This window comes from Monocercomonoides exilis (genome assembly GCF_001643675.1).
Source record: "Monocercomonoides exilis strain PA203 chromosome Unknown scaffold57-524287, whole genome shotgun sequence".
Taxonomy (NCBI): Eukaryota; Preaxostyla; order Oxymonadida; family Polymastigidae; genus Monocercomonoides; species Monocercomonoides exilis.
Window position 1 is genome coordinate 461,311 of NW_027150602.1, and position 18,634 is coordinate 479,944.

Genomic DNA, 18,634 nt, shown 5'->3' on the forward strand with positions numbered 1-18,634 from the left:
AAGTGTTTTGAGGAGACTCATCCCCAACGCATCCACTAGTATAAAAATGAAAAGTTGAGGAACATCTAAGTTTGCTTGCTCATTTGAAAATAATTGTGATAATTCTTCAATCTTTGCATTATGAATGGTATTTGAATGGTTGATTTTCGAAACGATAGCATGTGAAATATCTACTAAAGTCGGTAATGAATAATCATTTGGGGCAAATCCATCCCCAACAATTTCATCTAATAAATCCACTTTTCTCATTATAAGAAATAAATTTTGGGATAATTATTCCTTGCACTTACAGCTATGCTCAAAACAAAACAAAACAAAAAAAATTAATATTAAACAATCAAAAACATTTTAAACAAGCCCGGACTAAAATTGTACGTAACAAAAATTAAAAACGAAATAATTATTAACTTAAAAAAATATTTAAATTTTCATTTAGCTTGTGAAAAAAAATCTTTGTAATAATCTGCAATATCAATTTCGGATTTAGTGCCTTGAATGACACGAGATATTGCAAGTAATCGAGAAGAAAATGGGTCAAACAATGAAGATGCTTCACTTTTTATTTGCGGGAAATTGAAGTCATTAATGATTGCAACAAGAACAGACAAAGGAAGCAAAGGAAGTGGGACAATAGACGAAGGGAACAAAGGTGTGGAAAGCATGTGCGAATGGAAAATGGTCTGCGGAAGGTAGTCCAATGTTGAGAATGCAGAAGAAATGCTAGAAGCAGCTGAAGAAAATGAAGATGAATTCAAAGAATGAGGGGCTTGAGGTTGATGAAGAGATGTCAAATCAAGAGGAGAAGAAAATATAAATGAGGGAGCAGAAGCATTCGATGGAGACATCGATTGAAGAGTAATGACTGAACCATCTGAATTTGGTTGAGCTGGCTTTGTGCAAACAAATGGCGCGGAAGGTTGTGATAGCGAATTCAACAAACGGTCTGTTGATGAAGAGCAATTGTTTTCTAAATCTTTCTCGTTTATTCTGTCTTCTCTCTTCCATTTCTCACTCAGCCACCATATTCTTCTTCTCCTTTCCTTCTCAAACTCTATTTGATTGTTCATGTTCATCAGTTTGCGATGCATCAGATTTATGAATACGCAATGGGCTTCATCATCGTTTGCAATTCGACGAATCCACCAATCTTCAGTTTCAATTCCATTCTTTTTGTACTCTGTTCTTGCAAGACTGGACAAAGCTTTTCCTCTTGCTGTGCCATATCCATGCTTTCCTTCAATAATCTTCTTTTTATTCTCATTCCATCGCTCCTGCAACAAAGAAAGTCGAGTCTCAATCTTCCTGTTTCGCTCGCTTCGATGCTCGATTTGTATCCTATACATCGGATGGAAGTGTTGATTGCCATCGGTAAAGGACAAAGGCTGTGGATGAATAACAATCACTGTGCTAAATCCTAACAGATCAAATAGCAATGATGCAAAAGAGGAAGAAAATGTGGTATTCAGCGAAAGATTATCAAAATCCAGTGGTGATGGTTTTGATGGAAGGGATGAAAACACTGAAGAATGGTGATAGAACTGATCAAAAACGATAAATGGTTCAGAATACTCCCACCAAACAACACATACGCTTGCAGATGGAGAGCAAAGAACTGGAAGAAGAGAAGAGATGTCTGGCTCTGGGAATAATAAGTATTTTGATGAAAGAGAAAGAGAAGAAGTCGAAGGAAAGCTTTCTGTTGGTACATCACTTGCTGAAAATGATTCAGGTGTTTCAATTATGAGTTGCGATTGATGAGATAGGAAAGGAGCCACATGAAATAGAACTTCGTGAAGCGGAGTTATAAATGCAATTCTTGATTCAAATGAAACTCCTTTTATAAGTTTTTGATTTGATTCATCGCTTTCTCTTTCTTCACATTCTTTTGCTATTTTCTGTTGATTCACATATTTCTCTCTGTTGTGGATAGACTCCTTCATCAGCTTTCCTTTATCATCAAATACCACATTCTTCGTCTGCTTCATTTCCCATCCCATTCCTCGCACAAACCATGCAAACTCCTTTGTGGGCGTCTTTTCTTCCATCACAGCACGCAGTTCAGCCAGTGATTCAGGATCAACACCAAAGAGATATCCATAAATAATATTCAGAGATGCGTACAACTGATCACGAGCTGAATTTACTGAAGAAGAGTTGGACGAACTTCCATTTGAATTATTCTCTTCTGAAACGCTTTTTGTATGTGTTAAATCTGCACCGAAAGATTTTTTGGTTTTTTTAGTATTGTCGCGATAATTCATTCTTCCTCTTTTAATCGTATCTTTCCCAACGAAAAACACAGCCACTTCGTCTCTTTTCTTCAGATTTAGCGTATCCAAAAATGTTAGAATATCTTCCAAAGAATCGACAAATTGATTATTTGAATCTGTTTTTGTTGTTTTAGTTGTTGATAAGCCATCACAAACATCTGCTTTCGAAGGTTTCGAAGAAATCTCTGATGATTTCAATGTTAATGCGGATGCCTGAGAAGGATATCTTTCTTCCAAAGCAATATTTGAAATATTATTTTTCTCAAACTTTCTCTTTTGCTCATCAATTCTTTTCTTCACAATTTTTCTATTCAACCTTGTCAATGAAGATGTGAACAAAGGATTAACAAGGCAAAGCTCGCTTATCAGTTTTCGTGTAGAAGAAAGATATAAATGTGTCTGATAATCAAACAAACGATGAAACGCATGCATAGGCTTTTTAATTGAATACTCGATTGTTGAATTAGACGGAACAGAAGGTGAGTGAACCTGCAATTGAATTTGTTCGTCATTTGATGAAATGAAGCGATTTGGAAAAAGTTGCGATTGATAATGTTGAGAAGGAGAGGATTGATCTTTTAAAAGCAATTCACCTTGTTTAATTGTTGTAGGTTGGATCTTTTCGACATCTTCTTTCTCAAATTCTGTTTCATTCTTGAAGTTTATTGAGTGAGCTGTTTCGTAGCTATTCTCTTTATCAAAAGATGTTTCTTTATCATTTAATATAACGTTTTCTTTCCCGCTATTTTCATCTGCAATTTCAGCTAATTTTACATCATCCGTCTCACTTTCATCAGTGTCTTCGTTTGATGACAACGAGGAAATTGATTCTTGTTCCTCTGTATCGCTATCTTTTGAGTCATTTTCGCATAAATCTGATTTGTTGGTATCTTTCTCAGCAATTTCAGCAAAACAATCGGCTCCACTTTGGACTTCTGCTGGCAATTTTTCCATTCCATAATTTTTCCTCTCGCGTTCAATTTCTGCCTCCATTCTTTCGATTTCTTCTTCTTGTTGTTTGAATGCTTCCTCGATTAATCTTCTCTTCTCTCTCACTGTCTTCTTTTTCGACAATGGAAATGGCACTTCAATGTCGAGTGTTTCATCCATTGAAACAAGAAGCGTTTGGAGATTTCCATAAGCCCCCCGCAGATTTTGTGGTGTTTCGTGCTTTGAAGGAAGTTCTGTTGATATCATGTTTTCATAATTTTCGCAATTCTCTTCCATGTCTTTATCATTCATCTTTTCTTGTTCACTCAACGTAATGTGAGGTTTTTCAGCCATGGAATTTGTTGCTGCATTTGAAAATGATCGAGCAATTTCATCAAATAAAGGCATGTCTCTAAAATGTTGGAGACATTTTGTCTCCATTGTTTTATCTGTTGAAAAGTTTGATGCTTCGATTTCTTTTTCATCTTTGTTTATTTGATATTCATCAGGTTGAATCATTTGATTTCCATTAGAATCATATCTGTCTTTCTCATTACTGGAAGCATCAAAGCCATCTTCATCCTTCTTTTCGATGTACTCTGCAACTTTTTCAGGGCATTTTTCAATTGTCTCTTGCCATTGCAATTCGCTCTCTCTCACACGATTGATTCGGCTTTCCCAATCTTCGTCATGTTGCTGCCTTAGCATCTCTTGATATGCCATTCTTTCATCGTATCTCCTTTTTGCTTCCTCTTCTTCTTCTTTTTTTCTTTCCTTCTCTTTTATTCTCATCAACCGTCGATTCTTTTTGTTTCTACGTTCAGTTTTCAATGCTTTATTTGCACGTTTTCTGTGTTTGTCTTCTTCACTTTCCACATCCTTTCTAATACTCCTTTTCATTTGCATTATATCTTCGTGAATTGATAACATGCAATCGAACATTATTGGTTTTGCGTTTGGCTTCTTTTCAGTTGAAGCTAAAGATTGTGAACGAAGATCTGTTGATGACAAAGGCTCAGGAGAATTTAATGAATCTGACTGACAACGATCAGTTATTTCAATTGTGTCATTCACATTTAACTGATTACCACTTCCTTTTCCTTCGCATTCGGTTAATTTACCATCATTTTCCTCCAAAGAATCGTTAGAGAAAACCTCGATTTGCTTTTTCAATTGCAGCTGAAGCGTTAATGCTTCAGTAGATGCCTTTAATTCTGGAGGAAGATTGAAAGCTTCATGTTCACTTGCTGAATCAAGTTCACTTGAAGCAATACTTTCATCTTGTCCATATCCATTTATTTCTGAAACTTTTACAATATTCTCAGTGATTTTTGATTCGGATTTTTGAGGGAGATTTGCCTTTGAAGGGGAAATCCTTGAGACAGATGACACAGTTGGAGTTTCATGCCTAATTGTTGCAGGGTTGTCAAAGTTCACAGGAGAGAAATCCCAGGCATGTCTTCCAGCAACATCTCTTATTATCAATCGAGTAACATGCCGCTGTTTTTTCGTTTTTTCGTTTTTAATATTATTGTCTAATAAAGAAGCATTTTCATCAAATACCAAATCAGAAACGGATATGATTGATTCATCTCCCAAAGAAAAGTGCAAAGTTCTGAGAACTTTTGACGGGTTGCCCGAAAGTGTAGAACGGGCAGAGCTTGAGAGATAGGATTTGCTATCCATTCCAAACGAAAACAAGCCAAACGGCCTCCTTTCGCTCAGATTGGTGAACGGATCATCATCAAAGCGAAGCATTTGTTGTGAAGGATAAAAAAGCAGAGGGATAGAAATCGCATCAAGTCCATCATCAAATGTATAATGTTTGTTCAAACTGTTTGAATACAGCATAATCCTTGCAGCCTGCTCAGAAGGAGAGTCTTGTGAATTTAATGAATTTTCTTGTTCGCTTTTGTTAATTTCATTCTCTTCATTCAAATTATCCAATGTTGTCGGATGCAAATATCCGCATCCACTTCCATTCCACACGTTCTCACTGTCATTTGTTGCGGAACTGTTCCACTCTTTTGCCCTGCTCATCGCAACAGTCATGAGCATCCTGCTCAGAAGAGAAATCGAACGGTCGATTGAATCACCAAGCTGGATGAGCTGCGTAGAAGGATGGTTCATCTTTTCATAAAGCTGATATCGATTGAGTGATGAAGACAACAAGAAATCAGTGGAAATAGATTGTGATTGAATATGATGTGACAAAGAGGAATTTTGAGAAAATTCTTGAGAATTTGCATATTCTGATTCGTTTTTGTATTCATTATTTAACTCTTTGTCTAAATTTATTTCTCTTTCCTGCAAAGGTTTTTGCAGAACATTTGCTTGCGTTGAATTCTCTTGTTCATCATCATCTTTTACATCAGATGATGAAAACGGTGAAGTAATAAAATCTCTAGCTCGATCATCGCTTTGCTCTTCAGAATCATTTACAGTTACAGAAATTACAGAATTTTCATCAGCCCCATCGACTGTTGAGAAATGAGTGGCAGTTACAATATTTCCTTCAGTTGTTTCATTCTTTTGCAAAGGAATGCAATTATTTTCAATCATTTGTTCATCTACAGATTTGGCATGCTCCTTCATGTCATTTCCACGTAATTGCATCTCATCCAGATTTGAAGTGTCTATTTCATTGCCGACAGATATTTTCTCAAAGTCAGCTGACAAAGAAGACTCATCACGGATAGGCGAATCGCTTTTATCAACAGGCCAAAAAGAAGATGATTGATCGGTTGTTGGAGAACCTTCATTCGTTGGAGATTGTTGGGTTTCAGAGGATTGCAAGTCGGTTTCTGCAGAAAAAGTTACCTCGCTCGAATTGTTTCTCTTATGTGCTATTTCAGAGATCTGTGATTGTAAATGCGATTGGTCAGCATTTGTGGATGTTTTGTTGATTAATAATGAAGCTAACTCTTCTTGTTTGAGAAGACTTTCAGGTTCGTCTGAAATAGCAGAAGTTAACTGGATATCAGAAAACGGAGCTGCTGAAAGCTTCATTGGAAGAGGACGTTGTGAGCTGTTCTCAATCCCTGCTTGCCTCGTCTGAATCAGTGCATTCGATCGATGAAGATTAGAAAGTGTGGGTGGAGGCGGAGTTGGTTCTAACCCATCTTCTGATTGTGAAGTTGACATAACAGCATTTATCCCCTGCTCATCTTTCAAGCTGTGTCCCTTTTGTTTCGCTTCGTTTTCTGTAATTGCGAGAAAACCGGAATCAGTCAAAGAAGTCTGAGCAACATCAAGTAGGGAAGAAGGCGCTTGTGGAGAGGCCGATGCAGCATCATTTACAGAAGAATCACTTGCTTCAATATGAGAGGAAGACAATGTGTCAGAAAATGGGCTTGCTTTCACTTTCCGACTGAATGGCCTTGTGCCAAACGTTGTCTCCTCATCAAAACTGAAAAAGTCGTCAAAAAGCATCAGCCTTTCCTTCACAATATCGTCGTCTTCGCTATTTTCAAGACGCAGACTATTAATCATATCGCTAGAAAATCCCCTTGTCTTCAATGATTCTTTCAGTGCTTGCAATCTCTTTTTCTTGTGGTGTAATGCTTTTTCTCTGTCTCTTTGCCTCTTCTCTTTCCCAATTGCCATCACATTCCTTCTCTCTTCTATTGACACACATCTGTGGTAATCCAGCATCTTCGCCTCAACCTTCATTTCTCTGTCTTCATCTTCAATCACAGAAAACTTATCAAATCCTTCAAAATCAGTGAAAAATACATGTGAAAACGGAGAAAGCGAAGGATATCGAGAAGAAAGTGTTGGAGTGATGATAAAGGGAGACAAAGACGATGGATTAAAGCTTGAAGAAGGAAGAGAGTGAATCTGTGAAGCCAAAGAAGATGGGGAATTAGATGAGAATGGAGTTGAGAGCGTTGACAAAGCCAGCGATGAAGACAGGTTCATTCCAGAAGCGATGAACGGGGATGAAGGCGCGTGGAGAGGCGAGTATTTTGCATTGTCTGCAATGGCAATGCCATTCAATGAGCGATATGAAACAGTCGGCAGATGATGAACTTGTGAGATGGCTGTGCTGGAAGCAGTGAGTGGTATAGCAGCGATTGGCAGTGCAGCCGAAGAGACGGAGGAAGACGAGGTGATTGCTGTGGATGCATTTGAAGGCAGCGCAACAGGCGAAACATCTGTTGTGCTCTGAGGAGAAATCAAGTTTGATGAATTGGAAGGAAATTGCGAAGATGGGTCGAAATATGGAGATGTTGAGGCTGTTGAGAAGGAAGAGTAGTTTGAAGGCGAAGGATAGCCTGGCTGCAATGGCTTGTTCTCCACGTTGGACAAAGACATCGCTTGCTCAAAGATCGCAAAAATAGGCTGTTAATATCAAAAATCAAAAAAAAAAAAAAAAAAAAAAAAAAAATAAAAAAAAATAAAAATAAAAAAATAAAAAAATAACAACAAAAATGGAAAAAACATTTATTTTATTAATTGAATTTATATTTGAAATTAAACAAAAATTAAAAGTATGGCAAAGATAAATATAAAGTCAAAAAATAAAATAGCCAATCGCAGACCTTAATAAACTGCGGAGTCGCGCTCAGCTGTCTGCAGTTGACCAGCCACTCGCAGGCGCATCTGAGGAAAGCGCACACAATTTCACTCCGAGCACGCTTTGTCATTCCGACTGACACGACGCTCTTCATTGCAGAGTTGAGAGCCATCATGATGCGGACACAGCGTGAAGGGTCGACTACAAGCAGGAAAGAGGAGAAGAAGGAGAGCTGGGTGAGTGCATTCACAACTGTCAGGGTAGTGAAGATGTCCCTCAGCTCAATCGACTTCTGCAGAATGTCAAATAGTACAGGCATCACTTCACCTAAATCCAGAGGACTCACTTGCTCTGACTGAGAATACGAGGAATCTGATTGGTCATTTGAGGAATAAGAAGAACTGAAAGAAGAAGATGTTGAATAAATTTTTGACTGTACGAATGTAGTTTGCTGATGTGTCATTTCTGTTCCTGGGATCTGTTTACAGTCAGCAGCAATGCTCTTCTCCAGCTGCGTCATCATTTCTCCCCATCTCTCTTCTTTTTCCTTCTCCTTCTCTTCCATCGTTCGGAGCACCAGTATGTTCATCAGGATGTTCATAACACCCTTCAGCACCAGAATTAGATGTTGTGTTCTGTTTGTTTTTGAGTGGGCTGCCATATACTCAAATATCTGCCTCTGTGTCTGATGCCACACACTTGATGGAATGGATGACTTGGATGCATTTGACATCATTGCAGAGGTTATACGGGAATCGTGAATGAACTGACAGGAAGAAGGATCAGACGGATTCAATGGAGAAGAATGAAGTGAAGATTGTGGTTTGGGGGGAGGAGGAACAGGTGGCATAAATGGTGCAGTACTTTGTTGTTCAGAAGGAGAATTCTCCTTTGAAGAGGAAGAGGAAGTAGAAGGAGATGAATTGGAAGATGCATTTGATACAGTTTCTGAGGAGCAAGTGCTCACATTCATCCACTGTGATAATCCTGTTGGGAGCATCATCGACATCATCGTCATCTCTCCATCTTCGTCGAGGCTGTGCAGCATCATCATAATCATCCTCTCCAACTCTGTTCTCTCCATCGCCTCGCCTTCATCCACCACCTTCCACACAACACTCTGCCCATCCTGTTCAGCTATTAAGCTTTCTTGTTCTTTCTTTGCCTGCAGCTCCGCTTCTCTCTCCCTCCTCTTCCAAAACAGCACATTCAGTCTTTCCTTCATCTTGTCTCTTTTCTCGCTCTTCCTCGCATTCCATCCGTTCCACCCGCACACTCCACAGACAGACACCATCGTCTCCAGTGCGATCAGCCTTGTTGACGAATGGAAGTAAATGAACTCCTTTTGGCACTCTGCAAAAGAGGGGAGGATGCTCAGAGTGAATGGCAGGTGCCTCTGAAACAGTGGACGAATGAATGGGATGATGTATTCGACACAGCGAAAGTTGCGTGTTCTGAAGGGCTGCGAAATGCAGTTGAGAGAGCGAGACAAATATTGGATGTTCAATGGCACCTGCTGCGGACGGGCAAGAAGACGGATGATGATAATAAGCGAGAGAGCACAGGAGTTTGTGTAGCTGATGTGAAATAGAATGAACAAAAATGATAAGAGAATGCAATTAATTACATAAGAATTTAATTTGCAGAATATAAACATTTTAAGCGAAATCAAATAAAAAGAATTATCAGAAGATATTATGTATTTGTTGCAAACCCTTTGTTGATCATCTGTTTTTCTTCAAACAAATAACTCCCAAACAACGCAAACAAAGTGTTTGAGTCGATGCTCCTTTGCTTCTCTCTCAATTCTCTGCGTCTCTGCACTTCGTGTTGCACAGCTACCATTTTTTCATCACTCGTCTTGCATCTTTTCCTTCTCCTTCCAACAGCACCACAATTCGTGGAATTTTCATCACTTTCTTCATCACTGCTGTCGTTGCTATCATTATCATCATCTTCTCCCTCTTCTCCTTCTCCTTCTCCTTCTTCTCCTTCTTTGTTTCCTTTTCCGCTTTCCTCTTTCTCTGCTCCTTCATCGCTCTTCTCATGCTTTTCATCAACAAAACGTGACTGCGATTGTTCAGAGGCCGCCACTTTTTTCGATGAAGCACTCGAAGACTGCGCAAAAGAAGGAGCAGAAGAGAATGGATTGACTGTCTGTGTGTGGATGAATGACACACCAGCATGTTCTGAAGGTTGAGAAGTGCCTGAGCTGCCTCCAACAGGCGACGAGGAAGGAGAAGGCAGCTCAGATGAGAATGAAGATGCACCCCCAAATGAGAAGGAGACAAAAGGAGAATCCAGAGAAGAAGGATGGTTGGACGAGGCAGACAGAGCAAGAGGAAAAGATGAAGGCGATAAAGAGGAGCCTTGCAATGAGCCAATCTCGTTATATCCATTGTCTCCATTGAATGAATTGTCAATTTGTTCTTCAATCTCTCCACTTCCAGCTGAAGATGCATCGTTTGCGTGTTGTTCGTTCTGTTGCGTTGTTATTGTTGAATCAGAGTAAATTCTTGTGTCCTTATTCCTTTCTGTTCGTAACGGTGGAATCAATGAAGCAGATGAAGGAGATTCATCTTCATCGCCATCAGCTTCTTCGGCTGTTTTGTTTGACTGTTCTGATGATATCATTGGAGAAGCAGAAGATTGCGTTGATGATGATGATGCAGCTGAAATTGTCACTCTCTCTATGTTTTGTCCTAATGCACTGAGTGGATCATCCTCAGCAACTGTTGTTGTTGCATTTGGCTGATTTGAAAGTGAAGAGGCAGAAACAGACTTTGGAGGAAGAGGAGGAACAGGAACTGGCTGAGAAGGCACAAAAAGAGGAGAGGAAGAAGAAGAAGAAGATGATGATGATGATGATGATGATGATGCACGTTGTGTGCTGTTCACTTCATTCAATGCTGACATTGATAGCAGAGATGTAGCTGGTTGTATGGAAGTGTATCCATCTGGCTGTTGGGTGGCTGAAGGGGGTGAGAATTCAATCAGAGGCGTCGGCGGGTCGCTGCTCAGCTCTGCCGAGTCGAGCGAGGCAATCAGCGTGGATGTGGTGGAGATGGCATGATGGCTGGTGTTATTGTTGCTATTGTTATTGTTACCAATGTTATCATCTTTTTCCTTTGAAGACTGATGTTTCCCTTCTTTCGAGTCAGTCGTGCCTTCTCCGTTGAGTCTGCTGCTGTTTCGCTTCGCTTCATAGATTCTAGTTACATCTGGTTCGTATTTCTTCTTCATCCTCGCCAGTTCGAAGTCAAAGCAATTGACATCTTGCTGCTGAGAAAGGTCAGAATAAGCATCGCTGCTGATTTCATCTTCAATTCCAATCCATTTGGCAACTGACCGCGCCCTCTTTGCATTCTCCTCTGCTTTTCGTTGTTCTTGTTCTCTTTCCTGTTCTCTTTCTCTTTCGCTGCGGAAGAAAGAAGAGCGATCACGACTGTCAGAGAAAGAAGGGGAGTGAGTGATGGTCTGATAAGAAGAAGACGAAGAAGACGATGATGAAATTTGAATGGAAGAATTTGATTGATTTGAGAGAGGCGCAGGCAAAGTGGAAGAAGACAGTGATAATGTCGATGAAGAAGCAGAAAGAGAGCTCAAACCAGACTGGCTAGCAGATGACAATGAAGAAGATGAAGATGAAGAAGACAAAGAAGAAGAGGAAGAGGAAGAGGAAGAAGATGATGATGAAGGTGGAGATGAAGAAAATGGCATTCCAGATGAATTAGAAGAGGAGCGCGCATCTCTTCTTCTTCTGGCTGCTCTCACTTCAGGAACGATCTCCAGTGTTAGATGATCAAATCTCTCGATGTTCCAAAAGCCATTCACTTCTCCATCATTCATCAAGTCTTCCTCTTCTGTTGTGGAGCCTATTAATAAGTCAATTAATTCGCGTATTGTGCGAATGAAAAGGAAGTGATTTTGTGCTGATAATTGAGAGGAAATGGAAGGAGAGGCAGAAGATGGCTGGGTGGATGGATTGGATGAGGAAGAGGAAGAAGAAGATGAGGAGGAGGAAAGAGAAGAAGAAGCAGAAGAGGAAGAAGATAAAGAAGATGTTGAAGCAGAATTTTGTGGAGAAGCAGAAGGAGAAGAAGGAAGAGAGCCAGAGTCGAAGATGTCGATGAGTGACCGCCATTTGAACAGATCTTCCTGTTGTTTTGTGAAGAAAGTGAATGGAATGCGATAGAATGGATGGAGAGGGGCTGAATTGTAAGTCAGAGGAGCATGCGATGTTGAGTTAGAAGAAGGAAATGTAGAGTCGTTTGATGATTTTAGAGGAGAAGATGATGGAGAGGAGGAAGAAGAAGAGGAGGAAGATGTGGTGAAAGCATCTGCCAAACGCTTTTGAGGAGAAAAAGATGATGAAAATCCTCTTTGCAATGAATCTTGTTTGATTTCAGAAGAGTTCATTGATTGATTTTGTGTTAGCTGATTTGGAAGGTTTGATCTTTGGATGGCTTGAAGAGGTCTGACTGAAGGAGGCGGGGCAGAAGGAGGCGGGGCAGGCACATGTGGCATGAGAGGAGAGGCAGGGCTGCCAACATTTGAAGCAGGAGATGAAGAATGAGAAAGAGAAGCAGAGGAAGAAGAAGAAGAAGAGGATGAAGAGGAGGAGGAGGATGATGAAGGAGCAGATGTGTCTATCACCAGATCGTAGTCTGCCACTGTCATTTCCTCAAAGTCGTCGGGTGCTTCAAAATCATCGCTGTCCAAAATGCGCAGTGTGGATGAGGGATTCAGCGAGGGAGGAGGAGAAGGAGAGGGAAGAGAAGCTGTTGAGACCATAGACAGAGGAGAAGGAGATGAGGAAGAAGAAGAGGAGGAGGAGGAAATTGAAGATTGTGATTGATTTTGAGGCAGAGAAGGAGGAGGAGCATGAGACGTGGGTGGAGGAGGGGGAGGTGGCGGGGGAGGCGGAGGAGGAGGAGGAGGTGATGGTGGTGAAGAATGAGATGAAGTGCCAGCAGTTTGTGAATGAGGAGGAGGTGGAACAGGCAAACGAGCAGAAGACATTGAAGAAGTTCTGCTTGTTGGGCCAAGCTGAGAAGAGATAAAAGAAGAAGAAGAAGAAGAAATGGTTGAATTGTCAGCAGAAGAGAGAGAAGGAGGAGGAGCAGGCTGAGTTCTGTTTGAAGCAAAGCTGAGAGATCGAACGGAGTTTGATTGAGAAGCAGATGAAATGGCTAAGGAATTGCTTTGAGAAGAAGAGGATGTTAAGGAAGAGGAAGAATACTGATCAGAAGAAGTGGAAAACAAAGATTGCTGTTCGATTGAAGAAGAAGAAGAAGAAATTGTTTGAGATGAAGAATTGGAAATGTTCTGAGGCTTCTGCAAAGCAAGATGAGGTGAATGTGCAACAGGAGAAGAGGATAAACATTGTTGACATGGCGAAATCTCCTTCGGCGCTACAAGTTCATTCACAAACTCTGCGAATGACAACTGATTAGCTGTTGGAATGGATGCATTCTGCAAAGATGATGAAGATGATGAAGATGATGATGACATGTTTATTTCTCCTTCGTTTGATGAGTTTTGGTTCTGTTGAGTGTAATGTTCATACATTGTGATCACTTTCATTGGCTGCTTGCGTCTGCACAGACAAGTTGAGGACGCTATCATTTGTGTCAGAGGAAGTGTGGTGCAAATTGAAGACTTCTGCTTGTGTGTGATTGAATGTGAGGGGGGTGTATCCAAAGCACTCTTGTTTTTGAGTGCATTCGTCTCTTTTGCATTGGATTCTTTGTCATTTCCAGCTGTATCGCTTATAGACTCATTCTTTTTTGTATTGAATTCATTCTTCTCTTCTGTTTTGTTCCTCCTTCTCTCTGTCTTCTGCTTCTTCTCCTTCGCCAAGCATACTTCTGACAGAAAGGCCTCTCTGATGTCAAGCGTCAGTGACAATATCATCCTCCTCCACTCCAACACAACCCCTTCTGAATTGCACACACTCATCAGCAGATCTCTCACCTCCTTCCACACCTGATACGCCTCCACCCCGCCACTCGATGCATTCTCGTCCCATTCAACAAATGCAGTTTGTGAACATGTGCTGGATGAGGAAGGAGAGGAGCTATCAAAAGAAGTCGTTGAGTGTTGGCAGTTATCTTTTCCACTTTGATTGTTTCCATCTAATTCTGAACTCGTCTCACCAGTAAGCAAACACCTGCAATTCAAATCCTTCCCCTTTCTTCTCATTTCCCTCTTCTTCCCCTTCCTCCTCCTCCTCTCTAACTCATCCATCATCATTCTATCGTATCTCCTCCTCCTCTCCTTCTCCGCCTCCGACCTCACTCCAACAGCTTCTCTTAGGCAGAGGCATATGCACTGTCTCAGCAGAAGGCGGGGTGTGTGCTGTGAAACAGACAGCTGAGCAGCGGCGGCAGTCGCCTGAAGCCAGCGGATCAGAAACTGACAGCGAGAAGAATAGGAAAGCGAGTGTGGGCAGTGGGATAAGGAGCAGAGGAGAGAGAGGGAGAGATGGTAGTGGGTGGGCTGAGGAAAGAAGGAGAAATAATATTTTATTTTTAAAACAAAATAATGAAAGAAATGAGGAAGAAATGGATTATAAAGAGAAAAGGAAAGAGAAAAATGAAAAAAGAAAGAGAATGTTAAATGAACAAAAATTATACAAAAACGCAAACAGATGGATTGGGAACCATGTTTGTGAGGACTTTCGTGAGGCAGGCAGTGACAGCAAGGAAGAATCTCTGTTCGCTTCCTCTGCTGAATTTCACTCGCATCATCAGCTCAACCTCACTTTTGCGTATCATCTTCTGCTCTTCGTTGAACTCGGTGAATGAATTCCTTTTGCTCTTAACTTTTAAACTGAGATTGGCTTCTTTTTGTTTTTCTTCTGCTTCTTCCAATGGATTGTTAGTCTTTCTGTCTTCTCCTTCTCCTCTTTCTCCTCTTTCTCCTTTTTCCACTCCTTCTTCTTTCTCTAGCCATCTCCTCCTCTCCTCCTCTGCTTTGACCTCCTCCTCGTCTCTCATCTCCCTCACCGCGCGCATCCAGTCGCCCAGAAACGTCACACACTCCATCACAACACCTGTCAGCGATTCTTCTTCCTCTGCTTTGGCTGCTTGAAACTCGTCTTCAATCTCCTTCTGCTGCTGCCTCTTCAGCTGGCTGTACTGCTCTGCGTTCTTTTGCTTTGCCAGTGAAATCTCCTCTTTCCCTCGGCCGTCTTCACACAGCTGCCTTTCTTCGTCTTTCATCTTCAAAAGAAGCGCCTCTTCCTCCAGCCGCATCAGCCGCCGCCTTTCGCGCCTTTCTTTCTCTCTTCTTTCTCTTCTCTCTTTTTCTCTCGCTTCTTTGTCTCTGTCCTTCGCCATGCTGCTTGGAGCCACTTTGCAGCTCACGATTTCGTAGATAATGGACAATACAAGCTGAGAAAAGATAAAAAAAGAATAAAATAAATTCAACAGAAAATCATTTGGTCGTGTGTGAGTGTTCAATAAACATCAACAAGAAAATTAAACAAAGAATAAAAAGCATTCAATTATTCAACAATCCAATGGAATATCAAATACAAAAAGACAAGAATAATAAAAAGAAAGCTACCTCCATTCTTCTCACAGATCCCATGAGCCAGTTGATGAACGAGAGGGAAGTCAGCCACTCTGCAAAATAAGGTGCAAAATGCAGCAAAATGGCAGGCGGGGCGTGTGCGGTGAAACCCAACGGCCGAGAAAAGTGAACGATTGTCGAAGGAGCAGAAGAGCCAAGCACAGAAGAGGGGTTTTGGCTGGGTGCTGAAGAGGATGAAGATGAAGATGAAGATGAGGAAGAAGAGGAAAAAGAAGAAGTGTTGTATAACTGGCTGTGTGAAGATGAGCCGAATGGCAACGAAGGACTGGCAAGTGTGTGAAGCTTAATGTTGTGAGGAGATGCATTGTCTGCGAGAAGAAAGGAGTTGGGAAGGGGGAAGATATATAGGAAAATGAAATATTAATGTGATGTCAAATAAATCAAAAAGGAATCGTTTGAATTTTCACAAAATAAAAAAAGTATTCAATAAAAAATACTCTCAGCAGTATTCGCCTCACAAAACACAAGTAACACAAAAAAGAAGAGAGAGAGAAAGAGAAAGAGAAAGAGAAAGAGAAGTCCATCAAAATAATACCTGAGTCATCGTCAATGGTCAGCTTTCTGGGGAAGACGACATTCATCAGCGACTCAGCCAGGATGTTCATCCACCAGTCTCTGTATGCCACTTCCTTTCTGGTGACCTTCAGCAGGCACAGCATCATTTTCAGTGTTTCTACCTCTTTCACCTCGTCACTGCGCTCTGCAAAGCGAAATGGCTTTTCTGTTTGATGAAAATATTACATTTTTTTGAAATGATCAAACAATGGAACATTAAAGAATACCTTGATTATAAGGGGGCAGTCGGGCATTCTCGTTTCCGTCAATCAAAAATGGCAAGTAGCAAAATGATTGCTTGATCATTTCTTGACATCCGGGAAATCGATCATGCAATCGTCTTGCACATTCAACAAGAACATAAAATGATGTAACTCGTGCTTGCCCTTTCGCTCTAATTGAAGTATTTTGCCTGACAAACGAACCTATTTTTTAAAGAATAATTCAAAAATGATATTAAACAACAGATAATCTGCGAAATGATTATTTTTGAATCACACCTATGAAATCAATTGACTGAAGTAATCGTTCCTCTTCAACATATTGCGTCCAAGAAAGCAGTATAACATAAAATTGTTGTATTGATTCTCCAGAAAGCGTTTCTTGGAAAAAGTTATTTTATTAAATTTAAATATAATTTCAAAAATTGATTTCTCAAGATATTCGAATAGAAAAAATAAACAAACTTTTTCCAAAAGACACTTCTAAATACTGAAGACAATCTGTAAATGTCAAAAATACTTTTTCTCCATGACTATGAATTACCAGTTGTTGTTCTTCCGGAGAAAGGCCCTCTTTTAATATTTATTTATCTTTCAAAATTTCGTAAATCAAAAATCCACACCAAATAATGATATTAAATTTTTATATCTTTTAGCGTTTTGTTGTGAAAAATCTTCTAATTTTTCAAGTTTTTTTGAAAACTGGCTCATAAAATCTCTGATCAAATTGATATTCAAGCAAAATATAAAAAAAGCACAGATAAAAATAATCACTTAGTAAAAGCAAACAACAAATTATCTCTTTCAGAGATTCACCAATATCGAGCACCAAAATTTTATGAAAGCAGCAATTTAGGAAAAAAATACTTCTTTTTGAAATAAGATAAGAAATAGGGATTATTGATCGTTTTTATTTTTGTTAAAGTGTTTTCCATTGAATGAAGCACTATTACTTGTATTTTTGATGTGATTCGATTTTTGGTTTTGCAAAATAAAAAGGAAAATGTGGAAAGTTGAATGTTTACGTGTTAGAAACTAGCGTCTTGCAGAACATTTTCCACCGGGGCAGGCCGAATCAGATTGTTTGCTTCCAGAAGAACCTCCATTTGCACATCTTCCACCGGCTCTGCACTTTCCTCCTACGCATTCTGCTGCCACTTCAGGAACTTAAGAAGAGTTAGAAAAATATATTTTAAAAGAAAACTTACCGAAAAACTCAAAGAATGATGCAACAATTGCAAATAATAGAAAAGCAATCATTATTCTTTTGTATAAGAAATTTAAAGAAATGAATATGTTTTACGAGTTTTTATACATCGTTTTTTTGATCTTTTTGCTAATGTTTTCAAAACTTTTGTACTATTGATGTTTTTCTCGCAAACGTTAACTGTTGTTTTTGGAGTGGTGATGAAACCATTGAAAATCCAAAGGAAATATTTTTAAAAATCTCATTTTTTTCATTCATATGTATTTTGGAAAAATAAAGAATAATCAGCATCACAATTTTTAAAGAAGAGCCTTGCTGTAATCAAGCAAATTTGTGTATTTATTGTTTTGCATTATCAAAGATTTTGTTCAATAAAATTGAAAGGCTTTTGAATTTAAATTCAATTATTATTATTATTATTATTATTATTATTATTATTATTATTATTATTATTATTATTATTATTATTATTATTATTATTATTATTATTATTATTATTATTTTTTTTTTTTTTTTTTTTTTTTTTTAATTGGATTGTTCGTAAATTAAAAATACAAATTTCAACAAAAAGGCAACATTTAGTTTTGAACTTTCAATGAACAAAAGTCAAATCTTATCACAATCGCATGCTATGGGAGAGTTTTAAAAACCAAATATCTGTGAGATTTTTCAGGAATAAATAATAATCTCGGTTTAAATGATAATGATGTTTTAAATAAGTGAAAAAATGAGTGTAATAATTTTTTAAACCCTTCATTTTCTGTCAACATTTTCGGTTTTAATTTTTGAGATCAATACCAATTAATGAACCCTGAAAAGTGATAGAGCTATTTCATGATACGTCTTCTATTTTTTCAAGTCAAACTTAATCTTTGAAAACAAGTGATAAACATTGAAATATTGAATGATAAATGAAAAGCTAATGACAATGAATTTCAAAAATAATAAACATCCCAATAAAAATGATTTCAAAAATAATCACACATGAAATAGGACAAAATATTTGACTTCAAGCATTTTCATTGAAAAATTATTCACTTTTCATTGACATTTAAAGGTCAAAATACACAATAAAAATGGGTCCATTTTTTTGACATCCGAGAAATGCCGCAATTCCTAATGTTTTGATTTCAACGATACCTGTTTACGGATCTGAAAATCAATTTTATTTTGCAATCTGAGTGAGTGAAATAAAGTTTGGAGAGAAGCAATTTTTGTGAGCTTTGTGTAAAAATAAGTTCGAAAGTCCGTATTTTCGCCCATATACATGATTGTGAGAAACAGAGGCGATTATTTTGAATACTTTTTTCCAGTCCATGATTTCGATTTAACA

The 18,634-nt window shown here is 39.0% G+C and overlaps 1 protein-coding gene across 1 annotated transcript; it reads right to left on the reverse strand.

Moving 5' to 3' along the window:
• Nucleotides 1-245: 245 nt before the first annotated feature.
• On the reverse strand, nucleotides 246-16,979 carry MONOS_13681 (uncharacterized protein). The gene is made up of 9 exons (XM_067866405.1): nucleotides 16,718-16,979; nucleotides 16,374-16,475; nucleotides 16,101-16,298; nucleotides 15,854-16,039; nucleotides 15,292-15,626; nucleotides 14,370-15,116; nucleotides 9,434-14,220; nucleotides 7,745-9,296; nucleotides 246-7,544 (listed from the first exon to the last, which is right to left on the reverse strand). The coding sequence occupies exons 1-9, from the start codon at nucleotides 16,803-16,805 to the stop codon at nucleotides 429-431; spliced, it is 15,111 nt and encodes a 5,036-aa protein (XP_067720025.1). The 5' UTR covers nucleotides 16,806-16,979; the 3' UTR covers nucleotides 246-428.
• Nucleotides 16,980-18,634: the final 1,655 nt, after the last annotated feature.

Bases quoted from the DNA above. Each gene is read 5' to 3' on its own strand.
- MONOS_13681 (XM_067866405.1), bottom strand. From the start codon at position 16,805: ATGAGCCAGTTTTCAAAAAAACTTGAAAAATTAGAAGATTTTTCACAA. The intron at 16,040-16,100 runs GTATTCTTTAAT...TTCATCAAACAG, and splicing joins ACTGCCCCCTTATAATCAAG to AAAAGCCATTTCGCTTTGCA. The intron at 9,297-9,433 runs GTTTGCAACAAA...ATTTCACATCAG, and splicing joins AAACAGATGATCAACAAAGG to CTACACAAACTCCTGTGCTC.